This window comes from Alligator mississippiensis, chromosome 5 (assembly GCF_030867095.1).
Source record: "Alligator mississippiensis isolate rAllMis1 chromosome 5, rAllMis1, whole genome shotgun sequence".
Classification (NCBI taxonomy): Eukaryota; Metazoa; Chordata; order Crocodylia; family Alligatoridae; genus Alligator; species Alligator mississippiensis.
Window position 1 is genome coordinate 195,413,434 of NC_081828.1, and position 27,663 is coordinate 195,441,096.

Genomic DNA, 27,663 nt, shown 5'->3' on the forward strand with positions numbered 1-27,663 from the left:
GAAAACGCTTTAAATTGGGGAGATTATGTGAGCAGACCACCTGTAGGGCATTCATGGCTCTTCTATAATGCTCCAATCCATGCCTTGCTGCCTGCAGTCTGGCTAACAATGCAGGGGAAAGCTGTTTAAAAGGCTGTTCTCCCTTTTCCCTCTGGTGTTCACTAACTGTTACAAGTCTTCCTCTTAAAAAAAAAAAAAAAAGAAAAAAAAAAAGTCCCGCATCCCTTTAATTGAAGAACTTTAAGGCTCCATGGTGGCCAATTGGTTTGCAACAAGAGGAACAAGACAGCAGGGAAAGAAACTTCAGACTATACATCACGTTTGGTGAAGAGAAAAGATCAAAGTTTTTCCAAACTCAAAAGAAACCAAGTTCCCTACAGATTAACCCTATTCATTTAGCTCCTCTTAAAGGAATGATGTTCTGAGCCATTGGGCAGACAGGTAAAAAGTTCAACAATTGCCAAAGCATTCTTGTTAATTCAACAGCCTTCTGCTCGAATCAATTAGCTTAGTCGTGACAGAGGAACAATACGTTTTCTCTTGAAAAAGGACCATATTTGATATACAAGAGTTAAGTCGGAAAGGTTAAGATGTTAGTGCCATCTGCTCAGGGGAGACGAGTCTAACACTTCTCAGCTGGCTCTGCTACGGTGAAGACCCGACCTATGGATTCAAAACACAAACCTTGCCCCGTTGGCAGCGTGAAGTCCCACAAAGGCAGGTGCTTCTAGAGTTACAGGCGCCAGGGATGAGACGGGAAGGTGCTTGCAAAAATAATCACAGCCAGGGGACGGGATACAGAGCAGAGCCACGTCCATGGGCACAAGCAGAAGCGAGTCCTGTGCCGATTGCAGAGACTTCAACACGTCGTTGTGCCCGAGTTCAACCCCCCTCCCACCCTCTGTCCAAACGCGGGGCGGGCAGCGGAGGTCATCTACCCCCTGCAGCAAGGTACCAGCTGGGCTCATCGGGCAAGAGGAGGGGGGGAAAAAGGTCACTTATCAAAAGGCATTTTATTGACAAAATAGATACTCAGATTTGCTCTTACAGGGGGAGCTCTAAACTTTTACAAAAAAAAAAAAAAAAAAAGAAAAAAGAGGAAAAAGAAATATACAGACTGTATAGCTTTGGCTATGTACATATCTTACACGTTTGTACAAGGTAACAAATAATTATATAAATACATCCTTTCACGTAGGAAACCCGTATTTATTGGGGGTGTATAATTAAGACACGGTTTGCTCGAGTGTGTGTGTGTGTGTGTGTGTGTGTGTGTGTGTGTGTGTGTGTGTGTGTGTTAAGGCATTGGCCGGGCCGCAGCGTCCTCCGGCAGGGTCCCAGGAGCGGGGCGGGGGGTCAGGAGCGGCCCCTCACACCTGCGACAGGGGCATGTGCTTGGGGTAGGAGGCGGAGCTGGCTGTGCCCGACCTCCACGTGAGGCCGGTGCTGACATCGCTGTAGAGGGAGCCGGCGCCGGCCGCCAGCGGCCCCCCCGCCGCCGCCCCGGCCCCGGCCCCCGCCGCGGCCGCCTGCGCGCCGCCCCCGGCCCCCGCCGCCGCCGCGCCGCGCGCGCCCTTGCTGGCCCAGCAGCAGCGCGTGCAGAGCGCGCGCCAGGACTCGAGCGTCTTGCCCGACCAGACCCAGACGCCCGACGTGATGCCGACCACGAGGCACATGAAGTACTTGAGCATGAAGACGGCGTAGTCGGGGCGGCGCGCCTGGTCGGGCGCCTGGTCGCGCAGGCAGGGGCAGTTGTGCGCCGCCTCCCAGCGCGGCCGGTTGTGCTGCTCGTAGAAGAGGCAGGCCACGACGCTGGCGGCCGGCACGGTGTAGAGCACGGTGAAGAGCCCCAGGCGGATCATGAGCTTCTCCAGCTTGTGCGTCTTGGTGGCGCCGCCCTGCTGCTTGATCACGCTGCGGATGCGGAAGAGCGAGACGAAGCCGGCCAGCAGGAACATGCAGCCCAGCGCCAGGTAGATGAGCAGCGGCGCCAGCACGAAGCCGCGCAGGTTCTCCAGGCTCTGGTTGCCCACGTAGCAGATGCCGGCCACGGGGTCGCCGTCCACGGAGCTGAGCGCCAGCACGGCGATGGACTTGACGCTGGGCAGCAGCCAGGCGGCCAGGTGGAAGTACTGCGCGTAGCCCGCGATGGCCTCGTTGCCCCACTTCATGCCGGCCGCCAGGAACCAGGTGAGCGAGAGGATGACCCACCAGATGGAGCTGGCCATGCCGAAGAAGTAGACGAGCAGGAAGACCACGGTGCAGAGCGCCGGGCCCGTGCTCTCGTAGCGCACGTGCTCCGCCACCCCCAGCTCCGGCTCCGCGCCGCCCGCCGCGCCGCGCCCGCCGCCCGCCGGCCCGCCCGCGCCGCCCGCCGCCGGCCCCGCGCCGCCCGCCGCCGCGCCGCCGCTGCACGCCACCTTCTCGTGGCCGGCCACCAGGCGCACCAGGTAGCCGAGCGACACGAAGAGGTAGCAGGCGGCCAGGAAGATGATGGGCCGCTCGGGGTACTTGAAGCGCTCCATGTCGAGCAGGAAGGTGGAGACGGTGGCGAAGGTGGAGAGGAAGCAGAGCACGGCCCAGAGCCCGATCCAGAAGGCGGTGAAGGCGCGCTCGTCCGGGCTGAAGTAGGGGTTGTGGCAGGGCAGCGCGCAGTTGGCGATGCGGCCCGTCTGCACGCGGTTGTAGAGCGGGTGGCGCTCGCTCGACACCGACACCATGGGCGCGCGGCACTGGCAGCCCGGCTCGCAGGGCGGCGCGGCGGGCGCGGGGGGCGCGGCGGGCGGCGGCGGCGGCGGCGGGCGCGGCGGCTTGGCGGGCGGCGCGGCCGTGGCGAGGTCGGTGCGGTTGTAGTCCATGCACAGCGTGTCCGGGCTGCCCTGCTCCGGCAGGCGGTCGCAGCGCATGCGGTCGGGCCAGGCGAAGCCGTACTGCCGCATGAGCGGCGCGCAGCCCGCCTTGGCGCGCTCGCACACGGCGCGGCAGGGCGGCAGCGGCTTCTTGTAGTCGTCCAGGCAGATGGGCGTGTACATGCTGCAGAGGAAGAAGCGCAGGTCGCTGGAGCACTGGATCTCCACCAGCGGCCAGAACTGGTGCACCTCCAGCCCCGCCTCGTCCTGCGTGTCGTGGTTGAACTGGTTGGGCATGTACGTGTAGTTGTAGCCGATGCCCTTGCACAGCGGCACCGTGATCTCCTGGCACGACAGCTCCTTGGCCGCGGCGGCGGCGGCGGCGGCGGACGAGGACGAGGACGAGGCGGCGGCGGCGGCCGGGGAGGAGGCGGCGGCGGCGCAGCCCGAGCGCTGCAGCAGGGCCAGGGCGGCCAGCAGCGACGTGACCTCCCACAGGCGGCTGCCGCTCTCCATGCTGGGCGCGAGGCGGCTGCCCCGGGCCGGGGCTCAGGCTGCTCCGCCGCTCAGGGCGCCCGCGCCCGCATGGCCCCGCCGCCGCCGCCGCCGCCGCCGCAGCAGCAACTTTCCCCGGCGCAAGATGGCTGAGGCGTCCCGGAGCCGCCCGCCCCCAGCGGGGCCGCCGCCGCCGCCTCCAGCCGCTCCCTTCCTTGCTTGCTCGCTCGCTCGCGGGGCCGCGCCGGGCTGGGCTGGGCTGGGCTGGGGCCGCGCCGCGCCGCGCCGAGCCACCTGCGCCCGCCCGAGCCGCGCTCAACTTCGCTCTCGCGCTCTGCCTCGCCCGCTCGCTCGCCCGCCCGCCCAGCCTGCCGCCCGCTCATGAATATTTATAGCGAGCGCCGCCGGGCCCCGCCCCGCCCGCCCCGACAGCCAATCGCGCGCCGCCGGGCGGGTAGCGGCGCAGAGGCCAGCGCCGGCCTTAAGGTGGAACCGGGAGCGCGCGCCTGTGTGAGAGAGAGGGATTCCTTCCCGTGAGTGTGTGCATGTGTGTTAGGGATCTCCTCCCATTTGTCTGGGACGGGGATCCCTTTCCGTGTGCGTGTGCGTGAAGGATGCCTTTGCGTGTGTTTTTGTGTTAGGGATCCCTTTGCATGTGTGTTTGTTGTGTTAGGGATCCCTTTGTGTGCGTGTGTGCGCGCGCGTATGCACATTAAGGATCCCCTTCCATGTGTTAGGGTACCGTGTGTGTGAGATAAGGATCCCTTCCCATTTGTGTGTGTGTGCATACTATGTGCGCGTGCATGCAGGATAGGGATCCCTTCCCACTTGGCAGCATTTGTGTGCGTGTGTGTGTGTGTGTGTGTGTGTGTGTGTGCACGCACACAAGCAGGATAGGGAATCCTCTCCCATCCAGAGGTGCATGCATGAGTGCATGTGTGTATCACTTCCAGGTGAGTCCTGGCCAATGGCTCCTTCAGGAGTTAGGAGCAAGTTTTCATCGCTCTCTTTCTTTAAAAAGAAAAAAAAAAAAGAAAAGAAAAAGAAAGAAAATAAATCGTTTGGTTTCACATCATTGGGTCTCGGGAAGGAGCGCCCAATGGCTGCAATTCTTCAGTGCACTCTGCAAAAAAAGGTCTATACGCTGAAGGCTTCTCTGCCCAGGTGCGTGCGCTGGGTGTACTGTGCAGCAGTAGGGCCTAAATCAAAGCAGACCCAAAGCCCGATCTTGCAAAACATTACTTGGGTTTTGCCAGGATGGTTTTGGAGAAACCTGAAAAACTTTTTTATATAGAAGGCTTTTGCACAGCCCAGACGCACATCTGTCCAAGGAAAACATGCAACCTAATCCAGACCTTAGTGGTGGCTAAGGATCTGCCAGAGACAAAGTATCAGTCAATAAATGGTTTGGGTCCTGAGAATGTGCCAGACGAGTCAGTCCATTTGGTTGATACACCGGTGTGGACTTTGATTTATCCCAACTGGCAGCTGGTTACACTGAAGAGTGGCTGCACTTCCTTAGCTAGAGCTGCTTAAAATAGGCATTGTTTACGGTCAGTGGCAGGATCATCTCCCGGGCAATAAAACTTCCAGTCGGAGGCTGGAGTCTGTGCGCCAGAATCTGAGTTCGTGCCTGTCTTGAGTGAGGGGAGAAAGCTTGCTGCACTGAGTATAAAGCAGGGCAGGGTGGCAATTTAGAGGCTCCCTGCCCCTCCTTTCTCCTTGACTTCAGACTAACCCAGCTAACTACTTCTCTCTCTATTGAGTGTCTAATAAGACTTAAGGGGCAAGCAGCCACCGCTCCAACAGTGGATTGCTGCAATGGACTCTGAATGGTTAAGGACTAGCTGAGCCAAAAATTGCAATTTAAGAATCAGAGGATCCATCCCATAAACTTCTGTGACAGCCCTCAGGTCATTTAGGTGACAGGAGACCAAGGAGACTTCAACAGCTAAAGGCTCAGGTGTGTTTTGGGAGTCAAGTCTCGGCCTAAATGGCCAACTCCCATTGCCACATAGATAGATCTAAGTTGGTCTGTAAGTTGCAAATGTACCCTGCCTTCTGCTTGGCTCCAGATTCATGCAGCTCCAAGCCTCTCTAATGGTGAATGGCACTGCTCTCTCAATCCGCAGAGACAGAGGGAGTCTTGAAAAGGATGCTTACTTAATAACTGGCGGGATAGGACCCTTCATTTCTAAGAGTTACAAAATCTTGTCAGTCCCATTCCTTGACATAGCAACTGCTTCCCCTGCAGGAGGGCTAACAATCGTGCTCGGCTGAACAGGTGGTGGATTTCCTTTGGAAGAAGAGGAAAGTAGAGCATTGCCGCGGCCACCTCGTGCCCTGCTTTTTCCTGCGAATGGCTGACGTCAAAGGCGTGCGATCTTCTGCCATGGACTGTGCAGGTCACTCTGGAGTCTCGGCTGTCAGGCTTGGTGAGCCCAGGGCAGGAGTGGGGGATGCCCGAGGGGAGATCTGGAGTAACTCACAAAGGGCGGGGGACTTTTATAAAGGTGGATCAATCGCAAGCACAGCCCAGCTCTCAGGTCGGGAAAATGACTTGCTGCAAAAGCAAGTGCCAACCCCCAGCGCAGGCACGAACGTGCAGGCGAGGGGACAAAGTGGCTTTTCAGCCCCTGCTAGCTCCTGTTCTTCTGGCTTGCCAGCAGCATGACCCGGTCATTCCCAAGTTACGCGCCAGTGATGGAGCTGAGCATGAGATGCGCTTGTAGGGAGGGCTGTGCCTGCTTTCTCTGCCACTTGTTACTACCTCAGTTAACCTTCCCCAAAGCCTGCCGAGCCACCTTAAAGGAGAGAGGCGGAGGCCGCAGCCTGGCAGGTTCCTTTCCGCTTGTTAGGACATCCCAGGGGGTTGTCTTGCTCCCAGAATGGAGTGTTTATTTTTTAATTGATGTGCTGTTTCATTTAGCGCTTGTATGGAGCTCACGCTGGGGCTGTAATTACTGTAATCTCAGGAACAAGCATTTTGGTTAGCCAGGAGGGTGGCAGTACCGTGCGATTTATTTTTGGTGGTGTTAAATTTTGTGATTTGTCAGGTTTCAAGAAAGAAGGGAAAAATGGAAGGGCGGGGGACTTGTGTGTGTGTGTGTGGGGGGGAGGACAGAGTGGTAATCTCCCCAGACGCTGGTGTTCAAGATAGTACATGAACCTTTGTAGGAAATGAAACAGGTGACAAAGCAAAGGCAAAAAAAGTTTGTGGGTTACCTCTATTTAAATGAATGCATAGATTATTTAGACAGAAGGAAATGGGCAATAAGGAGGCAATGAGCAGATTTCTTGCTTCCTTGTTTTGGTAGTTTACCAAACAAACTCCTTCCCCAGCGCCTCCTCCACCAAAAGAAAGCTAGTAATTACATGGTAGATCAGCATTGAAATTAGTTTTGCAACCAGAAATTATCACATCTGGGGTTTTTTTGGGTGTGGGGGGGAGGGGGGTCAAATCTAGCTTTCTTCTAAAGAGCCAGAATATTGGTAGGGGAAGCAGCAGATGGACCCCCAGCCATTTAGGGAAAGGAACTGAGAATTGTCATCTTGTTGCTACCTTGATCTCCATGATGACTAGGTAAACTCCTTTCAGGTAGCTTACTATATCTGGGTCTGAAGACCCTACTAGGAGGTGGCTCATAATAGTACTTTTGCCTACTAGGAAAAGAACCGTATTCAAAACTTCCTACAGAGTGTAAAAATGAGGAAATCCAGTTGTGGGCTCTGGGATACTTCTGTAAATCACCCCTCTGACAGGAATCCTACTGGCTATTACAAAACTGCTATTTTACACCCGCCATGGACACTGCATCGCAGAGACAGCAGATGTGATGTGATTGTTTCCAAAAGCAACACAGATGCTGTCAAGTTTCCATTGCTATATTTTAGCAGGGAAACTCAGGAGATATACTGAATGCTACAGTTTAGAATTACACTGTGGCTCTATTAAAATAAAGAAGTGCTGGGTTTCTCAACTATAGGTGCGGTTTAAATTTTACTGTAATATATTCTATTTCCTGCCTTCTATACTGTACTTAGTGAAAAGACATGTAGCTGTGGGCACGGCATGGTTCTGAAACCATTCAATAATAACTTTTGTATTTATGAAGTTTTTCAAGCAAAATAAGTCTAAATTTTTTAATATGATTTGAATGAGTTTGCAGCACCCTATAAATGGATAACCCATTAGTTTATTAATGAAATGCATCTAAATCACCCAGTCCATTTGATAATCTCAGCCAATATCTTGAATCTTTAAAAAAATTAAAAGTGGGGGCCTGATAGGGTATTCATGAGTTATTCAGATTTTTAAAAGGCTTGGACTGATGTGAGGCAGTGGGACTGGGATTTTATCTGTCCTGTAAGCAGTCTCTTGATATCAGTGAAAGCATGGAGTCCAAAGAATTAAGGAGCGTATATTAACCTTTTTTTTTTCTTCATGTTTTCCCAGAAAACACAGCAGTTACTGTTTTAAAAAAGTTAAGCTTCACTATAGTAGCATAAATAACTTGGAGTAGTTTCTATAGGGATTTCGGAACAGATGTCCAGTTACCAAATCATGCACAAATATAAAGCTGGCAGATGAAAGCAAGTGTCTGCTACATGTGGTATAATCTTTTTGCAAAAGTATCAGTTAGTCAATAGATAGAAGTCTTCCTCAAGTCCCACCTGGCACAGGTCTTTTGAAACTTTAGAAAAGTGAATTCTGGATAAACTTTGAGCCCCTGGACTTGATTATTTCTCAGAGGGTTTCCTTTACGTTAAGATGTCCAACATCTCTCTAATACAATGGATTTTGCCCCCTATGTTACAGGGAAAGCACTCAGTTCTTGATATACACAGTTATTTAATTTTCTCTGAGCTTTAAACCCAGAGTAGTAAGCATGGTTGAGGGGTAGAGGTTTGAGCTCTGGTTTTGTTTTAGCTCAGACACACAACCGTCATCACAACTGCATGTTGTTTGCCCTCAATTCTGCCCCACAATGCACATTCTTTTCCAACTCCTCCCTTATTCTGGACTTGCTATAACATGCTCAGCATTCAACCTCACCTTTACCTTCTTTATTTCTGCTGTGTTCCACAACAAAGATGCCATCCAAAAAAATCCTCTTCCTTAGCTGGCCAGCAACCGGTAAAGCTGGGTATGATAACTGCAGGGTCAACACTTTGGGGAAATGCCTCAGCAATCAACAGCTCTATGGTGATATATTTGGGAAGCTGACATGAAAAGGGGTTAAACATACAGACTCTCATTTCATGGAGAAAATCGGATCTCCAAGGACTATAAAATGTGGCCACAGATCACAGTGCCATACTCACCTAATTGCCAAGAGCTCACCTGTTTGATGATGCTTTTTCCTACATGCAATAGTGCACCCTTTCACTTTGGAGGAACTTTTGGTGAAGGCAGAAGAGCAGATACAGCATGGAATGGACAAGGGGCAGACCCTAACCACTGCTCCCCACCATACAGCATACAGACTATGCCTTGGATGCCATCCTGGAACTAACAGCAACCCTGGAAAACTTCACGGACTGGAACTGGTAGAGAAAACTCTCTGCAATTTGGTGAGTAGAGTGTAGCTAAGCTTATTGTTGGAGACACGATCACTTAAGGCAAATGGCGTTACCTCTTTCTGCCTAACCATGTTACTGCTGTCATACTGTTGGGCAACCTTTACCTGCAGAGTTGCAGTTTAGAAAAAAAAATCCATTTTGCCTGGCTGTCCTTCTTCTACCGTGTGTGATGAGGGAAGTGTGAAATGGAAAGGAGGGATAAGTAATTAGACTACAGCAGTGTCCTGCCTTGCAGACATGAGAACAAAGTCACCAGAAGCACTTGTCTATACATATGTATTTGCCAGGTGCGTTTTCTTCCGCTGACATCAGCTTTAAAGCATTCTCTGATAGAGCCGTATATATTTGTTGCTTATGAACCAAGAGAACTTGTCTACAGAAAAATAATACATTGTTTCTTTGCTTTTCAGGGACACAATCCTATTGTAGAATCATAGCCCTGTGCCTCTTCACTTTCTGTCCAGGGGAGGTGCCAGAGCCCTTAAGCAAAGTGTGTGTGTGGGTGTGGCTGGGGGGGTTCTTAGATAAACTACCACAGGGCTGGCTTCTAGAGGATGAACAGAGAAGGATACATTGTCAGTAGATTGCATTGTCAGTGACTTTCATAAGGGAGGATGGTACCAGCAGAAAGAGCAGCAAAATCAGTAGTGAGATGATGGAGCAGCTGCTTAGCATGATGTCAACTTCTACCAAAGGGCTTTCCTCCATACTACCGCATCATGAAGTTAGTGGACCCTCAGGGGAAATAAGTGTGGTATGAACCACTCAGTGCTATACACAGTGCACACTTACTTCCCCTGAAGTAGAGCCAGCAAAAGGAAGATCACAAACAAAATAAGTTGAAACTTGCAGAATAATTTTGTCAGTTTACACAATATATATATATTTTTTGTTCTGAGTGTTTTTTTGAAGGTTTGTCTCTTCCTGTATTTTTTCCTATTGATCTGTTTAGATTGCACTTGAGCCGCTGCTTGTGTTTTTTGCTGCTTGATTGACATCTTAGCTTGTAATGTGTCATCATCATTGTGTGTGAAACCATGATTTCAGAGAGAAGGTTTTTAATAAAAACTCAGATATGCATACATGGAGTTGACTTATACTGGTTAAAAAAAAATATCAACAAAAACCTATATTCAGTCCAATCATATGGGTAACATTTTAATACAGTGCTCCTGTACTATGGTTGGAGCAATTGCAATTGTGATGTCAACACTTTGCAAATAACATTTATAATTCCCCCTGAAAAGCAAGGGTGTGGGAATCTATCATTGTCATCCCTGCCCCACTTTGCAATGACAGTCCCTTCCTCCCCCATCAGATCCTGATATCCCAGGTACTTGTGACCTCTTTTCCCATAAAGTAGTTCTGGCATCAACTCACTCTTGAAAATTTCTAGGTCTTTTCCTCACAAATGTTATGTAGTGCACACCAAATTCCAGTGACATTCAAATAGATTTTTTTAGGCAGCACCATCTTACCTGGATTTGTCCTAATTCTCATTCAGCCTCCAGCCCCTGCCTACTGAGTAATTTAAAATTTTTGATATGAAACCACTTGGCAAGGTAGGGCTTCATGAATGAGAGCATTAGTGTTTAGGCTGGTTCTCCCAAAGTAATAGTGGGCACAGAAATCATGATGATGTCAATGTTATTGACTTGGAATAAAGTCCCAGATGATTCCATGTTCAGGAACATCTTGATATCATGCACACTGCTGGAATCTTGCTTGGATGCATGTTAATTGCCACAGCCCGTATAATGACAGGTGGCATTTTTCCTGGTTGATACGTTCCTGTATTGAGAAACTTGTTGACTCAAAGTTATTTTGGGAACGCTAATCTTTATTGCCAATGAATACACTATTTATAGTAATTGTATTGTAAACTTTTTCCACCAAACATTGTTTTACCAATACCAAATAGATAAGCTACTGATCTAGAACAGCTTGGGTAGCTAACTTAAAGAGAGCAGTAACATCCTGCTACCTTGGTAAGATGCTAAGTTTAATCTAAGTGGCCCTTCCTGAAAAGTGGGTCAGTGTTTCCAAACAGCTGTCTGGAGACCATCTTTTTCATGTGGAAGTTAGAGACACACTGCTGATTACCCTAGGTGTGCACATGTGCATGATGATGTGCTTCCACCAGTCTCTGCTTATGGTCCACCCCATAACCACTGCTACAATCTGAAGCACTGTGCTGCCATGCAGCCAGTTATTTCCTGGCTTCTCAGGAAGATAAGCTGCTGCCAACATGCCCTTAACTATGTTTTTTTATGCTATATCTATTTTTTTAAGCTTTCACAAAACAAGTTGCATTCAAAGCAGATAGAACAAGCTCTCTTCCAGACAGGGGTCATGGCTTGTGACAGGGAAGGCACGTTATTGCATTGACAGGCAAACAAGATTTCAGCATAAAACCCCAGGAAGAGCAGACACGTTTTCCCACAGCACACTGTGAAGTAATGGAAAGAATGGCTCCATTTATTGCACTGATGAGAATCATGGATATCCTGCTTAAGGCCAGCTCAACATAAAAATCTAGTACAGCAACCATGTGGATGTGAACAGATGGGTCTAAAATGCGGGGGACTTTGTAATGAGAACATTTTCTATATTTGACTAGACTTGGCTAACTATGTCTTTAGTGAAGAGGCAAGGATTTTTGTGAGCGATGCCCTTTATTGGATGAACTGCATAGTAGGGAGGGAGATAGACCAACTGTTGGGTACCACTGTATTCTTCTTCAGGTCTCTCAGATGAGACTTTCTCTATCTGTGAATCAGTACAGATAGAGAAGTGTCTGAAGCAAGTTTTAAAATGCTGACAAGCAGCTTTTATTCACAAAGTAGGTAGGATTACCTTTTCCAGGCCTCTCAGGCACTCCAATAACGTGGATGCTGTATTTCCTTGATCTCTCCTACAAATCTAGCCCTTTGTCCCTCAGAACCTCCAGTTCCTTGCTGTGAGAGCCTGTCTGCCAGGCCATTTACACAGCCTGATCTTCGCAGGCAGAACCTTTGTCCTCCATCCCCTAAATTGGTGTCATCAGGATGTCCAACGAAGCCTGAATATTCATTACAAATCCTTGAATCCTATTCACTGTATTTTTAATACTTGATTTAAAAATTTTTTTTTGCTCTCTAGATGTGCCCTCTATCAGAGAAGCCAAGTCCTCTGTATTCCCCTTAGATCTTCCCTCAGAGGCCTACATCCCGGAAGCCAAGGATTGCTTGATCTCCATGGTTTTTTGATGGCTCTTGAGAATGGAGGGGAGCATGAGTTTTCCCTAGCCATAGGTGATGATCTAAGGTTCATCCAAGAATCATTTTGTAAGGGTTTGAAAAACTTTAATAGTGGCGATAAATATTGCAAAATAGGGGGAGCCTGTTAGACTTGCATCTGCTTCATCCTCTGGCCCTAGCACGCAAAACTCTAATTGTAAGGTTGCCTCAATTGAAGGAGCATGTTTAATCAGTGAAAATGTTTCAATCTGTGTTCATTTTTACACTGTTTCTGTTCCTAATCATTTCTTTACAAGGAGAATGATGGCAGGAATTTAATAATACAAATTTTTAAGTGTAATTTTAATCAAAGTTATTGATTGGCTGTTTCAGTTTTATTGCAAGTGTAATCTGCTTTCGTCTAGACTTCATGTTAGCTGTTTGCTCTTAACACTTTTTCTTCAAGGCAAAGAAAAATGCAGCTTCTGAGGGCCTGTCCCTTCTACCCATGGCTCACAAGTATCTTCTACTACAAGTTACCCTTCTGATTTCATTGGGCATCACACAGATTAAGATAGGTGCTGCTAAACACAAGGAAGGGTGGTATATCTGGACTTTTGTTAATCTGGATGAAATGGGCCCAAAAATACAAAGATGGTGCTAGCATGACCTGCCACTGTACCACATAAAACAGCTCTGTTTGGGGGTTGCAAATTGAGTATCCTCAGTCTGCTTAATATCATGACAAATAGCCACAATGGGAAAAAAAATAGGTGTGTACGTGTGCATGTTTAGGGTTTTGAAATGCAAATTAAGATTTCATTATTAAGCTATAATAAAGTATTCCCTTTACCTTTTCTTGTAGAATGAAAAATAATTTTATGAGGCTTTTCGATAGTGGTAATGTTTGTAATTGTCCTGTTAGGAAGAAAGAGGCAAACGTTAACTGAGATGGGCTAGGACCATTTTTAGAGCCTGGCTCATTTGTTGAAGGCCAAACAAAACCAAACCAATACATGAGAGGGACAGAAATGCAGCCCCTCTGACTTCTATTTGTAACCTCAGTGCTGGAGAAAGGCAGGCCTGACGCACAGCCTCTTCTGAGGCTTTGGCACCAGCATCAGGCTGTTTGACATACCACTTTTACCTGTCCTTCTGGTCATGGGCTCACAGTAGTGTTGCTGTGGTAGATGATATCTTGGCTGGCTACATCATATCTTAACTGCCTTCAGAGTTTGGCTTTCCGGCTATGGCAGAACACTGGTAATAAGACTGCTGGGGAATATTGTCTGAGTGTCTCTGTTAGAGGTTTTTTGCTACCGTTTGTTGGTGTACCTGCTTCTTTATTGGTAAAAGCATTGTCTGCATTTCCAACTACTTTCACATTTCTTATAATTGAATTTGCTATTGCAGTACTCAAAATCCTAGTTTCCAGTGGATTAAAGTACAAATTAATATAGGTATGCCAGAAGTCTCCTTCAAGAGATGTGACAGATGTGAACATTTTCCCCTTTTGGCTGCAGTTAGACATTAGGTATGGACTGCTGGAAAATGAACATAGACAGTAGGTAGTGTTAGCAGTGTAAATGTACTTCTCTGGCTGTGCCCAATCAGTGCTGAGTATGGGACAAAAAATAATCCAGGATTTGGCACTCAAAATTCATTGATACTTGGTAGAATTAGACTTCTGAAAGTGGAGTGGCTCCATTTAGCTATATTTCCTAATCCCACTGCAGGAAAACTGAATGCTTCTGAAAGAAACCTAAAACATACCAGAGAAAAGTAGTAATGGGATATATTTAGTGCTACTAAGTGTAAACTAAATTGTGACTCTTCTATTTCAAGTATCTTGTGGGTTTTTTTTACTGTCTTATCACTTCTACAATTTAACCTCTGTAAAATATATAGGAAATTGCTACATGGATTAATAAAATATTATTATAGGCTTGTTCCAGAGTCAGTGAATTGAAGATGAAAGGTGGAAAGACCCCAGATTAGCTTCAGTAGGCCTTCTGTATCAAGATTTAAGAAGAAGAAACTGCATTATCGACATACAAGGAGGAATTTTTACCTGCAATTTATATTGAGGTTAGCCTGAATTGCATTGTGTCATGTTGGTTCATTTTTTTCTTTTACAGGAGATTCTACTCAGTGCATGTGTTGTTTCTTCAGTGCAAGACCATCGAGACTTTATGGGTTTTCTTGCATCTTATCTTCTTACAGAGAGATTGCTTTCTAAATATTTTCACATTCATTGTGTCATGAAGAGAAAAATCTATGGTTAGATGTCTGTTCTGATCTGCTAAGTAATGCTTCTAGCTTCAAGGCTTCAATAGTCAGACAGGCCTCAATAGGACTTCACATGTAAGTAAAATTATGCATGTGCTTATGCCTTTGAAGATAGAGGATAAATATTTCGCTTAACTTGGGGAAACCCAAGTATAATTAAATATAGAAATATCTGCATATCTCCAGGTAAACTCAAATACAGATAACACTTGTTAACAGCATGTAAGACCATTTTAAAGAAGAATAGTTTGTATCCACTTTCTTGGATGCAGTTCTGTTAACTGTAACATTGTACAATATTCTGTTGCTTTGGGATGTGTCTAATTGACACTTTCACTCCTTTTTCTTTGTTATTATGTAGAATTATTAAGAAAATTAAAAATAAATTTAGGGAAGGATAATATTAAATGGCAATCTTACAAATGAAAAAAGTACTTAAAGAATAGCTTGAAAGGCAATTCCTCATTCTCTTAAACTTAGGAGGGCTTGTAGTGGGGAGAAAGGCAAAATAGCTATAACAGTGAGCTTTCAAACCAACAACTTTGAAATTATTAATAATTATGTAGCCTCAATATTTTTTTTTTTTTTGGCAATTTGGGTCCTAGATACTAAGATATTCATTCAAGGTAATTATTACCTATGAAAAATGGAGAACAAAGTCCGTCAGGCTGAAAGACAAAGCAGTCAGACTTTTTTTTATAGTTTCTTAAAGTAATGAAGATGTGTATATATCTTAAAGAAAATTTGAATTTGAGGAAGGTCATGGTTTGAAAATAGAGATCAAAATCCTCTTCCTGAGAACAACTATGGTGGGGTCAACAGAAGTGCAACCTTTTTCACGTTACCTGTATCCCTCAATCTGACACAAGGAATGTTGTCAAGAGGTGAGAGGAAAATGGAGTTGCCAGATCTGTGAAATTCTTTACAGATCTAATGAGTTTGTGGAGAAGGGAAACATTTATCTGTTCACAAGTAACTATTGAACTCATGATACACAGATTTGGGGTGGCAAGTGAGAACTTCACGTAAAAATTTATGGGGACTGAGCCTATAAATATAAAATCTTCTACATACAAGTAATAATTTCTAATGTCAGTGGTTCGACTGACTTCAGAAGGACCCCATGTGTGAGCAAAGGTTTGCAGGATCCAGCCTGAAAAGAGAAGGAAAAGGTTTGGTGATGAGGGCAGAAAATTGCAGTTGGAGTTTGATGGGTTTTTTTGGGTGGGGTGGAAAGAAAGGCATTGAAACAAAGCCCTGTTTTTAATTTTGCTAAACCGGTTTCCTGAATTAGTTTCTGTTGGCAACAAAAATCAAAACGTTCTTGAAATCAAATTTTAAAGATTGTGTTTAAAATAATAGACACTTTCCATAAGTGGAATATACTTTAAATCTAGTTATATACAATATTTTGTGGCCATGAAAGCCTATTGTTCTATTGCATATTTGCAATCCACATGTGATCAGTACAGTTGCCTAAAATGGTTTGTTTTGGCCCTGCAGGTGTTTCAGTGTGTTTTATAGAGTAGGAAGCTTCTTAGTTTGGACTCTTGCATTTATAAAACAGATACTAAGCAGTATGTGTATTGCAGCTGAAAGTATCATTTCTGTTTAACACAGTTTCAGGTTTTTTTGTTTTTTTTTAAAGTATTTGATTGACCGTGTGTGGTTTTTTTTCTTTAACTGTAAGTATTTGTTTGCCATTTATGAATGAATGCTTAATTATTGGAAAATATTAGGTGCATTTGGATGCCCAATAGCTGTGCTATGTAGCATTACAATAGGAGTGACTTTCTTTTTAACATTTTTTAATGCTTCCTTGCTTTGTTACTAGCATTTATTGACATAAAGCATCAGTTTGAAGCTTTTGTCTAATTTCCCATCCTCTTCAATTTACCTCCTCCTGGTTTTGTTTACATTTAGCATATCTGTTAATGAGCTTCAGGTGGAACAGACTCTGCTAAGATCCGTTTTTGTCTTGGTTATGGCCCCATGAGGGGACTACGTACACACCTAGTAAGTGGATTAATCTTTAAAATCATTACTTTTGGTAAGCAGAGCCTGTGATTTGAATGACTAACTGCTGGGCTCATTTTCTACTTGGGAGATAAGGTTTGGAGAACCATGACCAAATTCTGAGTTTTAGGTCACTATTCCCATTGACTACAGTGAGAGCTGTGGGCACTACACATGTTTTTGTGGAGCTTTTTGCATCATAAGGGAGCAGATCCTTGCTGGTTACTGTACTGGATTAAATCACCCCTCCAGCAATTCTGTTTTGGCATGGCAGGACCTAGATAATGACACATGGTTTGTATGGTGACCTCCAATTGATTGTACTATATTGTGAGAGTGCTAATGGTTGTTGCACTTTTACCAAACAAAAATAGCCCCTGTACTTGACTATTTAATGCTATAGATATGTATGGTGTTGAAAAATGTCCTGTTCCAGTAGTTTAAATGCCTGATCCTGCCTGGACGCTGTGGTAAGATTCCTAAACCTCTGTAGGATCTTTTTGACTCAGTGGTCTCTTGGCACAACATGCATCTCTCTGAAGAACTTAACCCCCCCCCCCCCCAAACTTATTTTTCTTTTTTTAAATTAAGTTTCTGGCTATTATGCTAATAAAGACAACCTTAAAAAGCATGACCCAAATGCACCTAATGTCTACTGTGCATCCTGATGAGGTGATAACCAAGAGGTCCAGTCTTCACTATCCCTCAGTGTGAGGATGTCATCTGCCAAGGTGGTGGGGAGGTAGCAATTACTGGTGAGTTTTAATATAGCTGCAGAATCCAATCCATGCTCTACAAGTTTTACCACACATATGACAGGTGGTACCTTGTGGGGAGGGGAGCACAGCTGTTGGACATTGTGCATTTTCCTTCTTCCTCTGTCATTTCTTGGCCAGCTGAAAGAGACAGCTCTTTTCGAAATGGGCTGTAGCTGGATGTATGGTGCAGGACCATTGAGACCCGTTACCAGCCAGCACTCCTCAGTTTGTAAGGTTGATGCCACCCTTCTTAGGGTATGCTTTAAAGGTGTCCTTGTAGTGCTTCCACTGTCCTCTTACCATGATTGAGATGAGAGAAGAGAAGATGTGTCAGCCATCCACACACAGTGGCCAGCCCAGGAGAGTTGATGTTTCATGCATGATCTTTGCTTCAGTGCTGGTTATGTTAGCTGCAGAAAGGATGCGGGCATTGGTGCATTGATCTTCTCATCTAATGTGAAGGATCTTCCTGAGGCAATGCTGATGGAACCATTACAGGTGCTTAAGATGGCTTTGACTCATGTCTCACACCCATAGACAAGCATGGGGATAACCACCGTATTGTAGTCCAGGATCTTGTTAGCCATCTGCAGATCTGTCAGTAAAGGCACAGCAAAGCAGCTTTCCAAAGCATATGCTGGCACAGCAAATCCTATGTTCAATTTCTACGTCAAGGCTGATTGACTGGGAGAGGTGGCTGCCAAGGTATGGGAAATGCTCAACATTTTCTAGGGGATCTCCACCAAAGATAGTTTGTGGAGGGAGGGGGGCAGCTTGTGCTAGGGCAGGCTGATGGAGCACCTTGGTCTTCCCCATATTAAGGGAGAGTCCCAGGCTATGGTAGGCACCTGGGAAAAGGTGAAGGGTAGACTGTGTATCAGTCTCAGTGTACACGAGGATAACACAATCATCAGTACACTGAAGGTTAGTGATGCCGGTCTTGGTATTTTTCAGTTTGAAGGCACTCCAGGTTGAAAAGCTGACCATCCGTCAAGACTCAACCCCTATTCTGGGAGGAAGGCGGCCATGGATAAGAGAAAATCACAGCAAGATAGGAGGAGAACAGGGTTGGGGCAATGCTAAGGTTGAAAAGCAGGTGAGAAAGTTTGTGTTACTGATAATTGTAACAAGTTTGCTTTCAAGAATAAGTTGGAGAGAGAGAGATGGTGTGACAGTGTATCAAGGAAAACCTGGGTTTTGTGTTTTTAAAATATACACCTAATGTTGAGTAAACTGTCAACATTGGCAAGAAGGCCCTTTCATTCAACACTAGTAAAAAACAAACAAACCCCATGCCCTTCTCCTCCCCCACAAATTACCTCTTTTAGTGAATACAAGTTGGTGGTTCTAGGATGGCGTGGTCAGAGCTGTTGCTTTCCATAACTCTAAAGGTTGTCCACCCTAATTCTTCAAAGTCTCCGTGAAGAAGCAAGGGTCTTTTTCCATGTCCAAGCTTCATGTGAAAGGTTAACACACTCCTATTCTTGAAATATCTTTAAGGCGGTACCAGGAATTTTTGCACAGACTTCCTTTTACATACAACATCAATAAATATGGAAATTATAACTTCAAATCTCATATATTTTTCTGACAAAGCAACATAGTGCCTAAATTCAGTTAATTGTAATTTCATTTTTTCTTAAATGTTGAAAGACAGATATGCAAATTTATTAAAATATGCGTGGTTAAGTTTAGCTATAAATTCCATTCAGGGATTTCTGCTTTGTATATTGTTCCAAGTCAATATGTCTGCAGAGAAAACCACCCACTGTGCAGGAACACAGTCAGTTACTTGGAAAGGTGAAAAGTTTAATTACGAGTATGTAAGTATTCAAGGGAACAGTAAAATAAGGCAGTCAAAATTATAACAAAAAAAATTAGAACTAAAGGACATGCAGTTTTAGTAATGTTGCAGTAAACAGTGTGTTATAAAGAAAGCTTCTAGTTTTTTAACCTTTTAATTTGGTCTTATTTGTTGTACCACTAGGCAGTATAAGAAAAAAAAAAAAAATAGAGATTGCAGATAAATTACAAATTCCTGAAATTTTGAGAGGTGGATTTCTGGAATAACTGTTGATATCCCTGTTAGGTCAGAAGATATAATGGAAATTTTGGTTCAAAGTGAAGTATGCTAACTGCCTTTATTACTGAGAACATTTCCATTGAACCATGGTACCAACTGTAACATAAGTAGTACCAGGTGTATCCAGAAAGTACAAAAATTTCTCTTGTTCATGGTAGTTTGTGGTACTTTATTGTTTTTATTGACAGTAAAAACAGTTTCAATACAAGTGAGGTCCAACAGAGAAGAGATTTAACTTTTTGTTAGAGGGATCATTATATTTATATAGATTTCTACCCTAACATATCCTCATGTTCAATACAGAAAGAGGACTTCTGAGAGCAGGGCTGCTAATTTTCCAGTTGTCTTTGTCCCCCCCACCTACAGTCAGTTATCAGGAATTTATTTTTCACAGTGGGATTGCCTTACAAGGAAGTTATTCCCTGCCTTGCTCCCCCCCACAACCCACCTTGTCCCTCCCCAACCCCAACATAATCAATACACAGATCTCACAGTAACATGAAATGCAGTTGGTCCACCTTTAAACACTATAACAATCTGATAGCTTTTGTTCTGCTTCTGGATACACAAGCGGTGTTTCAAGCCTGTCTTAGGACACCTCTACACGCTATAGATATTGCGCAATTAACCGGTTAACCGAGCCATTATGGGGAGACCAGCTACACACGTGAAGCACCCATTGCACAATAAAAAGCTCCAACCAGCTGTAAAGTTGAATCTAAAAAAAAAAAAAAAAAAAAAAAAAAAAAAAGTGTACTAACTTCATAGCTGGTTGGTATCAAGCTTTAGTTTGGTTGCCAGCTGATGGCTCTCTGTTCAAAGTGGGGCTCCCTGACTAGCCACAGTGCTAGATTTCCCACTTGCCTTTGGGCATACCACCCACCCATCTCACCTTGTTGTTAATTCATTAGGATATTAATCAAGATAGGAGGCTGCCCATTCTTGCCCTGATGCCAGGGGACACTATCTGTGGCTTTATTCCTCCCCTACACCGCAGCCCAAGCCTCACAGATGGCATCGAGATAACAATGCTCCTGGCCTACAGCCAGACCAAGCTTAGGCCTTGTTGTCAGGCCTCAGACACTCACATTCATGCCGCCCTCCTCACAGGGTCTCTTTCACGTGTCAACAACTTATACTGCCTTGCTTCCTCTTGGAGCAGGCCCCTTAGGCTATAGCCTTTAGCTAGCTCATACCTTGGGTGGCAGATGCATCATCTTCTGGGCCTCTCCCATGACCCTCACCAGGTTAGTGCCAGACAATTACCCAACTGGGTCTAAGCTTGCCTTGGCCCCTTCCCAGGCAACCCTGTACACTCAGACATACTGGGCTCCCAGCCCTCTGGTTCTTCTCCCCACCGCTGGGGCTTCTCAACTCATACCATGACTGGTACTCCAGGGTCTCATGGGGACTCTCACTCTCCGCCCTGGAGCAGCAGGTCATTGTGCTCAACTATAGGTCTCATTTTTGACCTACACTTGGCCTCCCAGTGGTGGAGGACTTACTGGGGTCAGGACTCATCCCTCTCTCAGACTGAGCCTCCCTTACTCAGCCTCAGGTGTCTAAAGACATATCTGGGCCTCCCCTTACTGGGCAAACAATACTGGGCTCCCCCCCCTCACTGGGGTTCCTCATTTCCATCCCCCCCACTGGGGCCACAGGGCTTCCCTCCCCAGTGGGCTCAGGTGGCCACAGCCATGCCTGGCCCCAGCTACCTCTCCTCAGGGTCTTGCACCCTACAGGGCGCAGGTGGCCACAGCCATGCCTGACCCCAGCTACTTCTGATATTACATGACCTACCCAAAGGAGGAAGCTGGGGTTAAGGCACCCCAACCCACCTTTCACCGAGGTGGTAACTGGCATGGTATTTCCTGGGGGCTCCCACACCACTGAGAGCCCCACAGGGCCACCCACTCCCAGCAGGGTGCAGTTTTAGGTCATGCCCAGGACCAGGAGCCTCCAGACCATCCCCTTACAGCTCCCCCTTACCTCCAGGATGTTGTATACAGCCTTGCAGCCAGATAATGTTACTGCTACCTCTGCCAGGAGCAAACTGCTCTCTTTATATAGGCAGGCAGAGGTCTAAAATGGCTGCTGCAATCAAGCACCTGCTGGCTGCTTGGCTCAGCTCTTAAAGTGGCAGGCACCCACAGTGCCCTGCCACACACCTTCCCCCTTAAAATAGTTCCTGGGGGAGGTTTTCTCTGCTGCTCCTCCGAAACAGCCTTCCCTCAGAGCCTGTGAAAGCCCTCAAGTGGCGAGCACCCCAAAAGGTGCTCTGCCACCGTCTCCCAGCCACAGGGGAGCACTATGCCCAGTGTAACATGCCTGAGCCCTAGGCAGCCATGATTTCCAGGGTCTGGGGGTTTTATGTACCCCTGAGCCCTGGGGATCAAAACTGCCATAATTCCTTGGGCTCTGAGGTGCATGAAAACCCCTCACCCTAGGGATGCAGGTGATCCCCCCACCCCAGGGGTGCAGGGAAACCCCTGGGGCCAGAGGATTGGTGCAAGGGGGAATCACCCTATGGCTGGGAGCCCCACAACTGTGATCTGTGGGGTTCCCAGCCATGGCAGCTTGCTGCCCAGGGGGAGCCCAGCAATAAGGCACAATGGGATCTAATGTGTGATCCAACAATCGTGCCTTCTGCCATTGCACATTAGAGTCCATCATGCCTTTACCTGCATGTGTAGAGGGGGCCTCAGTGCAGTATGAAAAGTGTCCTGATGCATTACTTCTAGACTGGATGGAATTCATTTAGAATTACTTTGGAACAAACCAATCCAGTGTAAATATTCTGCAATGGTAGCTCTATTTTCTGAGTCATCTTTGAATTCAATAACTCTCATCCCATCCGCTTACTTATATACTGCATCCTTGCTTTTCTCATGGTTAAGCAATTTTTAGCACAATGGGTCTTGGTCCATGATTAGGACTCCTGGGCTAGTAGTAGGCAACCATCAGTCCTTCTGGATCATGGTGATTGTGCATGAGGTCACCAGGACCTTTGAAGTGTATGGCTAGGGAGGAGTGGAGGCTACCCAGATCTTCCATCCTTGCTTTAGATCATTGAGATGGAATCCAAAGGCCAGTCTAAGTCCAGACATTTGGTGCTTTGATGGCTGAAGTTATATGCACGTTGAGGAATCAAACCTGGGTTTCCCACATGGCTGACAAGAAATACCACAACAGCAGGAATGTGGTAATATAAAAAATTAAGTGTAGTCTTTGTGTCTACAAAGGCTGGTGGTTTAATAGAATTGAAATGTGAAATGTCCCTTCACTCTTGAGGTAGGAGATCATCCTGGAATACATTTCAGTCTTGCTCATATCTTACAAGATCATAAGAATTGCCAGTTCCTGGGTCCATCAAGCCCTGTATCCTATGTCACACAGTGGCAGAGTGGATGCTGAAAGGGAGAATGAACTGGTCTGACTAGGGTTTTTTCCACAATCTACTATGAATGTTCCACTAAACTTTTATGCTAAAACATCTTTTTGAAAATTGTCAAATCTGTAGATTACTAAAGGTGTTTTGAGTGCTCTCTCTCTCTCAAGATATCAGTACATCTGGGGTTTTCCTGGTGCTGTTGTGCCAGGTCCCTGGTACACAATGGCAGAAGCATCCCAGAGACCCTTAATGTACCAGTACTTTGGTGTGTGGATACATGACTTGTCTAGCACTGCTGTTCCTTGTGTCATGGACTACAGACAGCAGCTGTGGGATGCTGGGTTTATCTACATACAGGAAAATTTACCTGTATAGCAATTGGTAAACTTCTCAAGAGTTCTGCCAATACAGCCTAAATCCATTCCCCAATCAACCAGCACAAAAGGACTTTTGCTGCAGTAAGTGCACTTAAAGTAGGACTTTTGCTAGCACACCTGTGCCAGTCAGGGCAAGATGATAACTTTAGCCCTTGACTAGCACAGGTTCTATAGACTAGGTCATAGTGTCTGCAATAAGGTGTTAGAAGGTTCATCAAAACAGATCTTCTCTCTCGTTCCTGACCCCTCGTTGCTCCAGTTCCATGTACCCTCACTTCCCCGGTATAACCTTCTTCATTCTTTTTGCCTCCCAACTGTTTTCTGACAGTACTGAACTCCCCACCTGTGTGCCTGTACAAAAATAGCAATCTTTGGGAAGTACACTTTGCTCCTAACGTAAGAGGTAAGAGGAACATTTTTTTTCCATTTTCCATTCTCTGTGTTGCTTTATCCAACTTGTTCTCTCTCTCTCTCTCTCTTTTTAGCCCCTCTTCCTTTTGCCCTCTAAAATAAAACTATTTATTGTTCATGCTCACTGACTTCCAAGGACCTAATTCTTCCCCCCCACGCTGGCATGCATGAGGCAAATGTCCGCTGATGTCTGTGAACTCAAATGATAAACTGGTGCAAATGAAAATGGACTTCACAGGATGAAAAGATGGCGAGTGACACACCTTTGTGCTAACGATCCATTTTGGGATTGAGTTATGCCTGGTGTTTTCCAAATAATCAAATCATGCTGCATTTGATTAAATTTGGCCCATAAAGTAGGACAAAGAGGGTTTTTCACACGAAATTAAATGCAGAAAATGCATACACCAAACTAACATTTTCTTCATTAAAATCCTTCTTCAGGTTTGTCTTCCTCAATTAGCACCAAGTCAGCATGGTAACTTTTACACCTGCTCTGGGAGGCATGGGGGGTGGGGTGGGGTGGGGTGGGGGGGAGGTGTGCTTTCATTAGCAAGTCACGTTAATTAAAAGCACCCGAGTGTCATGTGTATCAGCACCTCTGCACTGAAAAATGGCAGTGGGGTGCTTTGAACTAAAGCTTATGATACACGTGGCACTAGAGTCTGCTGGAGCATGTTAATTTCTGTGGTCTAGCAGACTCGATTAATTAAGTCTGCTCCGATGAGCTGGATGTCCAGCACATTGGAGCAGGTTCTCTGCATGTGTATAGGAGCCCCAAGAGTTTGAAACAATCTTTTCCTTTTGCCTTGTCTGGTCAGACAGCAGTTCCCTCACCCCTAGTTAAATTGTGTGTCATTTTAGTGCTAACAAATGGAGTAAATACTTTTATTTATAAAAGGGAATTTCTTCTCTAGAAACTTGGAATTCTTGAGGAATGATTTTAGGAATGATCAAAAGGAGAAAAGAAGAAAGGGATGAACAGCTGATCCTCATATCACAAGAAAGGATGCATCTCTAAAACCTACCATCCGTCAGTCACAGCATTAACTTTCTTTCTCTTCTTAAAATAGGAATTCCCCCCTCCCCGCATAAGAATGTCCTCGTATGTTCCCCATTCTGAAGTATCATCCTGTTGAAGCCAGTGAGGAAGACTTACATGAGCAAGGGTGCCAGACCAATCCCTATGCTTCCCCCTCTCCCCCCAAATTATACCTAAGCAGCAGTTTTCATCACAGCTTAAATCACAGCTTAGGATTTGAGAAATTTTAAAGAAATATCAAGAGGGGTAAAAGAGAAAAATAAATAACTACAACTTAAAAAGGCAGGGTAACATTGTTAAAAGTGTCTGCAATTCCCTAAATCCCTGTGAGTATATTTTTGTTGGTGTAGAAACTTTTCTATGTTATCCCTGATCCAAACAGGAGACCTATAAGTAAATGGGCTGACTGTCACTGGTACTTTAGAGATTTGTGCTGGTCACTACAACAAACACAAATCAGATAATGATTAATCAATGTTCTGAAACAGTTCACGAGTGCATTTATCTCAATTGCAACACTTGCTGCTTCACTTCTTCTGTTTCCTTTTGCAAGGCACTATCTAGACAATTGGCGTGTGTTGAAGGATGCGTCCCAAGGTATAGCTAGAAGAACGTTGCGGCGAGGTGAGTTTAGAGTGAGTTAACTACTTTGTGGTAGCTGCCTGTGTGCATGCCTCTACCCCACGGTAAATCCAAGACAATGCCCATCTCGGTGAAAATGGACCACAGTACGTCATATTTGCTGCAGGGTCTGAGTATGTGCAATCTGTGGTTGGTTACTAGGGAGTAAATAATATATTGTAAATCTACAGCCCCATTTACCTTGCTTGATTGTGTGCCTATACCCTGAATAAACTACTTTGCATTTGCCATGGGTGTGAGGGTATACATAAGGGCAGTTACTACAGAGAAGCTAAAGCTGTGTAAATTCATGCATCAGCTTACAGTAACTTCTTGTGCCAGCCCTGTGGAACTTTTGCTGAGGAAACATAGGTTCCCTCTATCCATTCATGTTGCTAAATGCTATATTACATATTATACATATTAGCTCTATAAATGTCTAATGAATCTTGTATTTCAAGGCAGTCCAGGCTCTGAAACCAACATATATCTGTATCTTAAATTTCCAACTTATGATCCTAGATGGGTTTAAAATGCATCATTATAATCAGTCTCTATATTTTCCTCTAAAATGATATCTACTAGATATACTAAAAAACTCAACATAAAGGAATTAAAAAAAAAATCTAAATAATCATTGTTCCAAATGTCAGGCCTAGACAGTTAACATGAGAAACTACTAAGATATGAATAGTTTTCAAATGTATTTTTAGTCTGACCTAAACATTGCTGCAAGTGAAAATGGAAAATTCTGGGGTTTCCTATAACTTCACATGTTTTGAGCATGCCTAGATGAGCAGGCTTAGATGGGAAAGTAGAATAAATCTGGCTTTTAAACTTGGTATTTCCACATGCTCTGGAAGTTATAATACTAGCACTGTACTAACATTAGTACTGGTGAGGGGTTGCACTGGCTGAAAACATGCTGATGGGATTTCACATTCCTGGAAGCAAAAGGATTTTTCAGGTCATAAGAGACTGCAAACTCAGCTCATGAGTAGCATGGAAATGTATTTCTCATGCCTGTAACATGCACATTTTGTGCTTAAATGTTTTGCTAGTTATGGGACTTAGGGATATGATTTTCTTACCCCTTCTCTAGCATATCGATATTAGCAAAAGCCCCTAGTCTAGGTGCAATTTTCAAGTCCTTTTGTCTATGTATCTTGTTTCAAACAAAGAGCTGGTAGAAACAGTCTGAGCAAAATAACCCTTAGGCCAGTATTAACTCATCTCTACACTTTCCTATCTGGAGGGAAAGGGAAGTCTAGTAAAGAAAGCCTTGCACTGTATCTGCAGCAGGCCTTGAAATAGGGTCTCAGCCTTCAGGCACCAATATGCATGCTTTACGCACACAGGGGGCATATCTACACATGCAAATGCTGTAGAGTGGGTTTACTCTAGAGTAAATTACTCTAGAGTAAACCCACCCTAGAGTAAATTATTGTAGAGTAAACCCACCCTAGGCAGGCGTCTACACATGTAGGGATGCAGGAGCAGATTTGCTGCTCCTGGCAGCAGTCTGCTCCTGCCCCCTCTGGCCCTGCACCAGCTCCCTGCAGCAGCCATGGGGAGCTCAAGGCTCCCCCTGGGTGCTAGCCCAGGCGCTGGCAGGAAGCACAGGGCCGGGAGACAGCTGCCTCCTGGTGGGGTCTGGGACTTTGTTCCCTGCTCCCAAGAGCTGCCTGCTGCTGGGGTGGGCTTCACCACTGTAGCCTAGGTGGGGACAATGTCCCTCTGCCCCAAGTGCAGGGAGCTCCTGGCTTGGCTCTCCAGTTTGGGGCAGGGAGCTTGGAAAGAACTGCAGAAGAGGAGCAGGTCTCAGCTCCTTGACTTGATCTACTGGTGGGGCAGCTGGCAGCATGCCCCTGGCTGGGTGGGATTTCCCGCCCAGCTGAGGGCTTGCTGCAAGATGCCCCACCGATGGATTGGAGCAGGGGGGCCGTGACCTGCACTCCCCACTGCAGCTCTTTCCAAGCCCTGCACCTTGATCACCCAATTGGGGCGTGAGGCTGGGTACTGTCCCCTCCCCCACAGCTCTTTCCAAGCCTCGGACCTTGATCACCTAATCGGGGCATGGGACTGGGACCTGCTCCTGTCCAGGACAGTTTGCAGCCAGCCACAGGGTATTCAGGGAAGTCTGCACATGCAGCCTGGAGATGGCTGTGGACTGCCCAAAATGAGACAGTCCCCAGCCATCTCCAGGTTTCACATGCAGACTTCCCCACTCAGTCCAGGGCTAGTCGGGAACTGTCCTAGTCAGGGGCAAGTCCCAGCCTGCTGCAGGCTGGGTGGAGAACTCTCCCCATGCAGGTTGCTCCCAGCCCCTGCTCCGCAATCATGATCATGAGTAGGGGCTGGGATCAGGCTGGGACCTTGTTCCCAGCCCCTGCCCTGCAATTGTGGGAACAGGGGCTGGGAGCTCCCTGCTGCCTGGGCAGGGGGATATTGTCCCCACCCAGGCTCCAGTGGTGGATCCCATCCTGGCAGCAGGCAGCTCCTGGAGGCAGAGAGCAATCTCCTGCCTCCT

At 46.1% G+C, this 27,663-nt stretch overlaps 1 protein-coding gene and 1 long non-coding RNA gene across 2 annotated transcripts in view; one reads left to right on the top strand and one right to left on the bottom strand.

Annotated features, from left to right (window-relative positions):
* Positions 1 to 994: 994 nt before the first annotated feature.
* On the bottom strand, positions 995 to 3,457 carry FZD8 (frizzled class receptor 8). The gene has a single exon (XM_059729162.1). The coding sequence runs from the start codon at positions 3,363 to 3,365 to the stop codon at positions 1,371 to 1,373; it is 1,995 nt and encodes a 664-aa protein (XP_059585145.1). The 5' UTR covers positions 3,366 to 3,457; the 3' UTR covers positions 995 to 1,370.
* Positions 3,458 to 3,600: 143 nt separating this feature from the next.
* Positions 3,601 to 27,663, top strand: part of LOC109285962 (uncharacterized) — a 571,893-nt gene continuing 547,830 nt past the window's right edge. The window contains exons 1-7 of the long non-coding RNA XR_009462697.1: positions 3,601 to 5,779; positions 8,722 to 8,918; positions 14,090 to 14,233; positions 16,358 to 16,450; positions 18,163 to 18,304; positions 23,388 to 23,462; positions 25,066 to 25,136. This is a non-coding gene — a long non-coding RNA (uncharacterized LOC109285962). The remainder of the gene's footprint in view (positions 5,780 to 8,721; positions 8,919 to 14,089; positions 14,234 to 16,357; positions 16,451 to 18,162; positions 18,305 to 23,387; positions 23,463 to 25,065; positions 25,137 to 27,663) is intronic.

What these genes read in the sequence shown, in the direction of transcription:
- FZD8 (XM_059729162.1), bottom strand. Translation starts at nt 3,365, where the DNA reads ATGGAGAGCGGCAGCCGCCTGTGGGAGGTCACGTCGCTGCTGGCCGCC.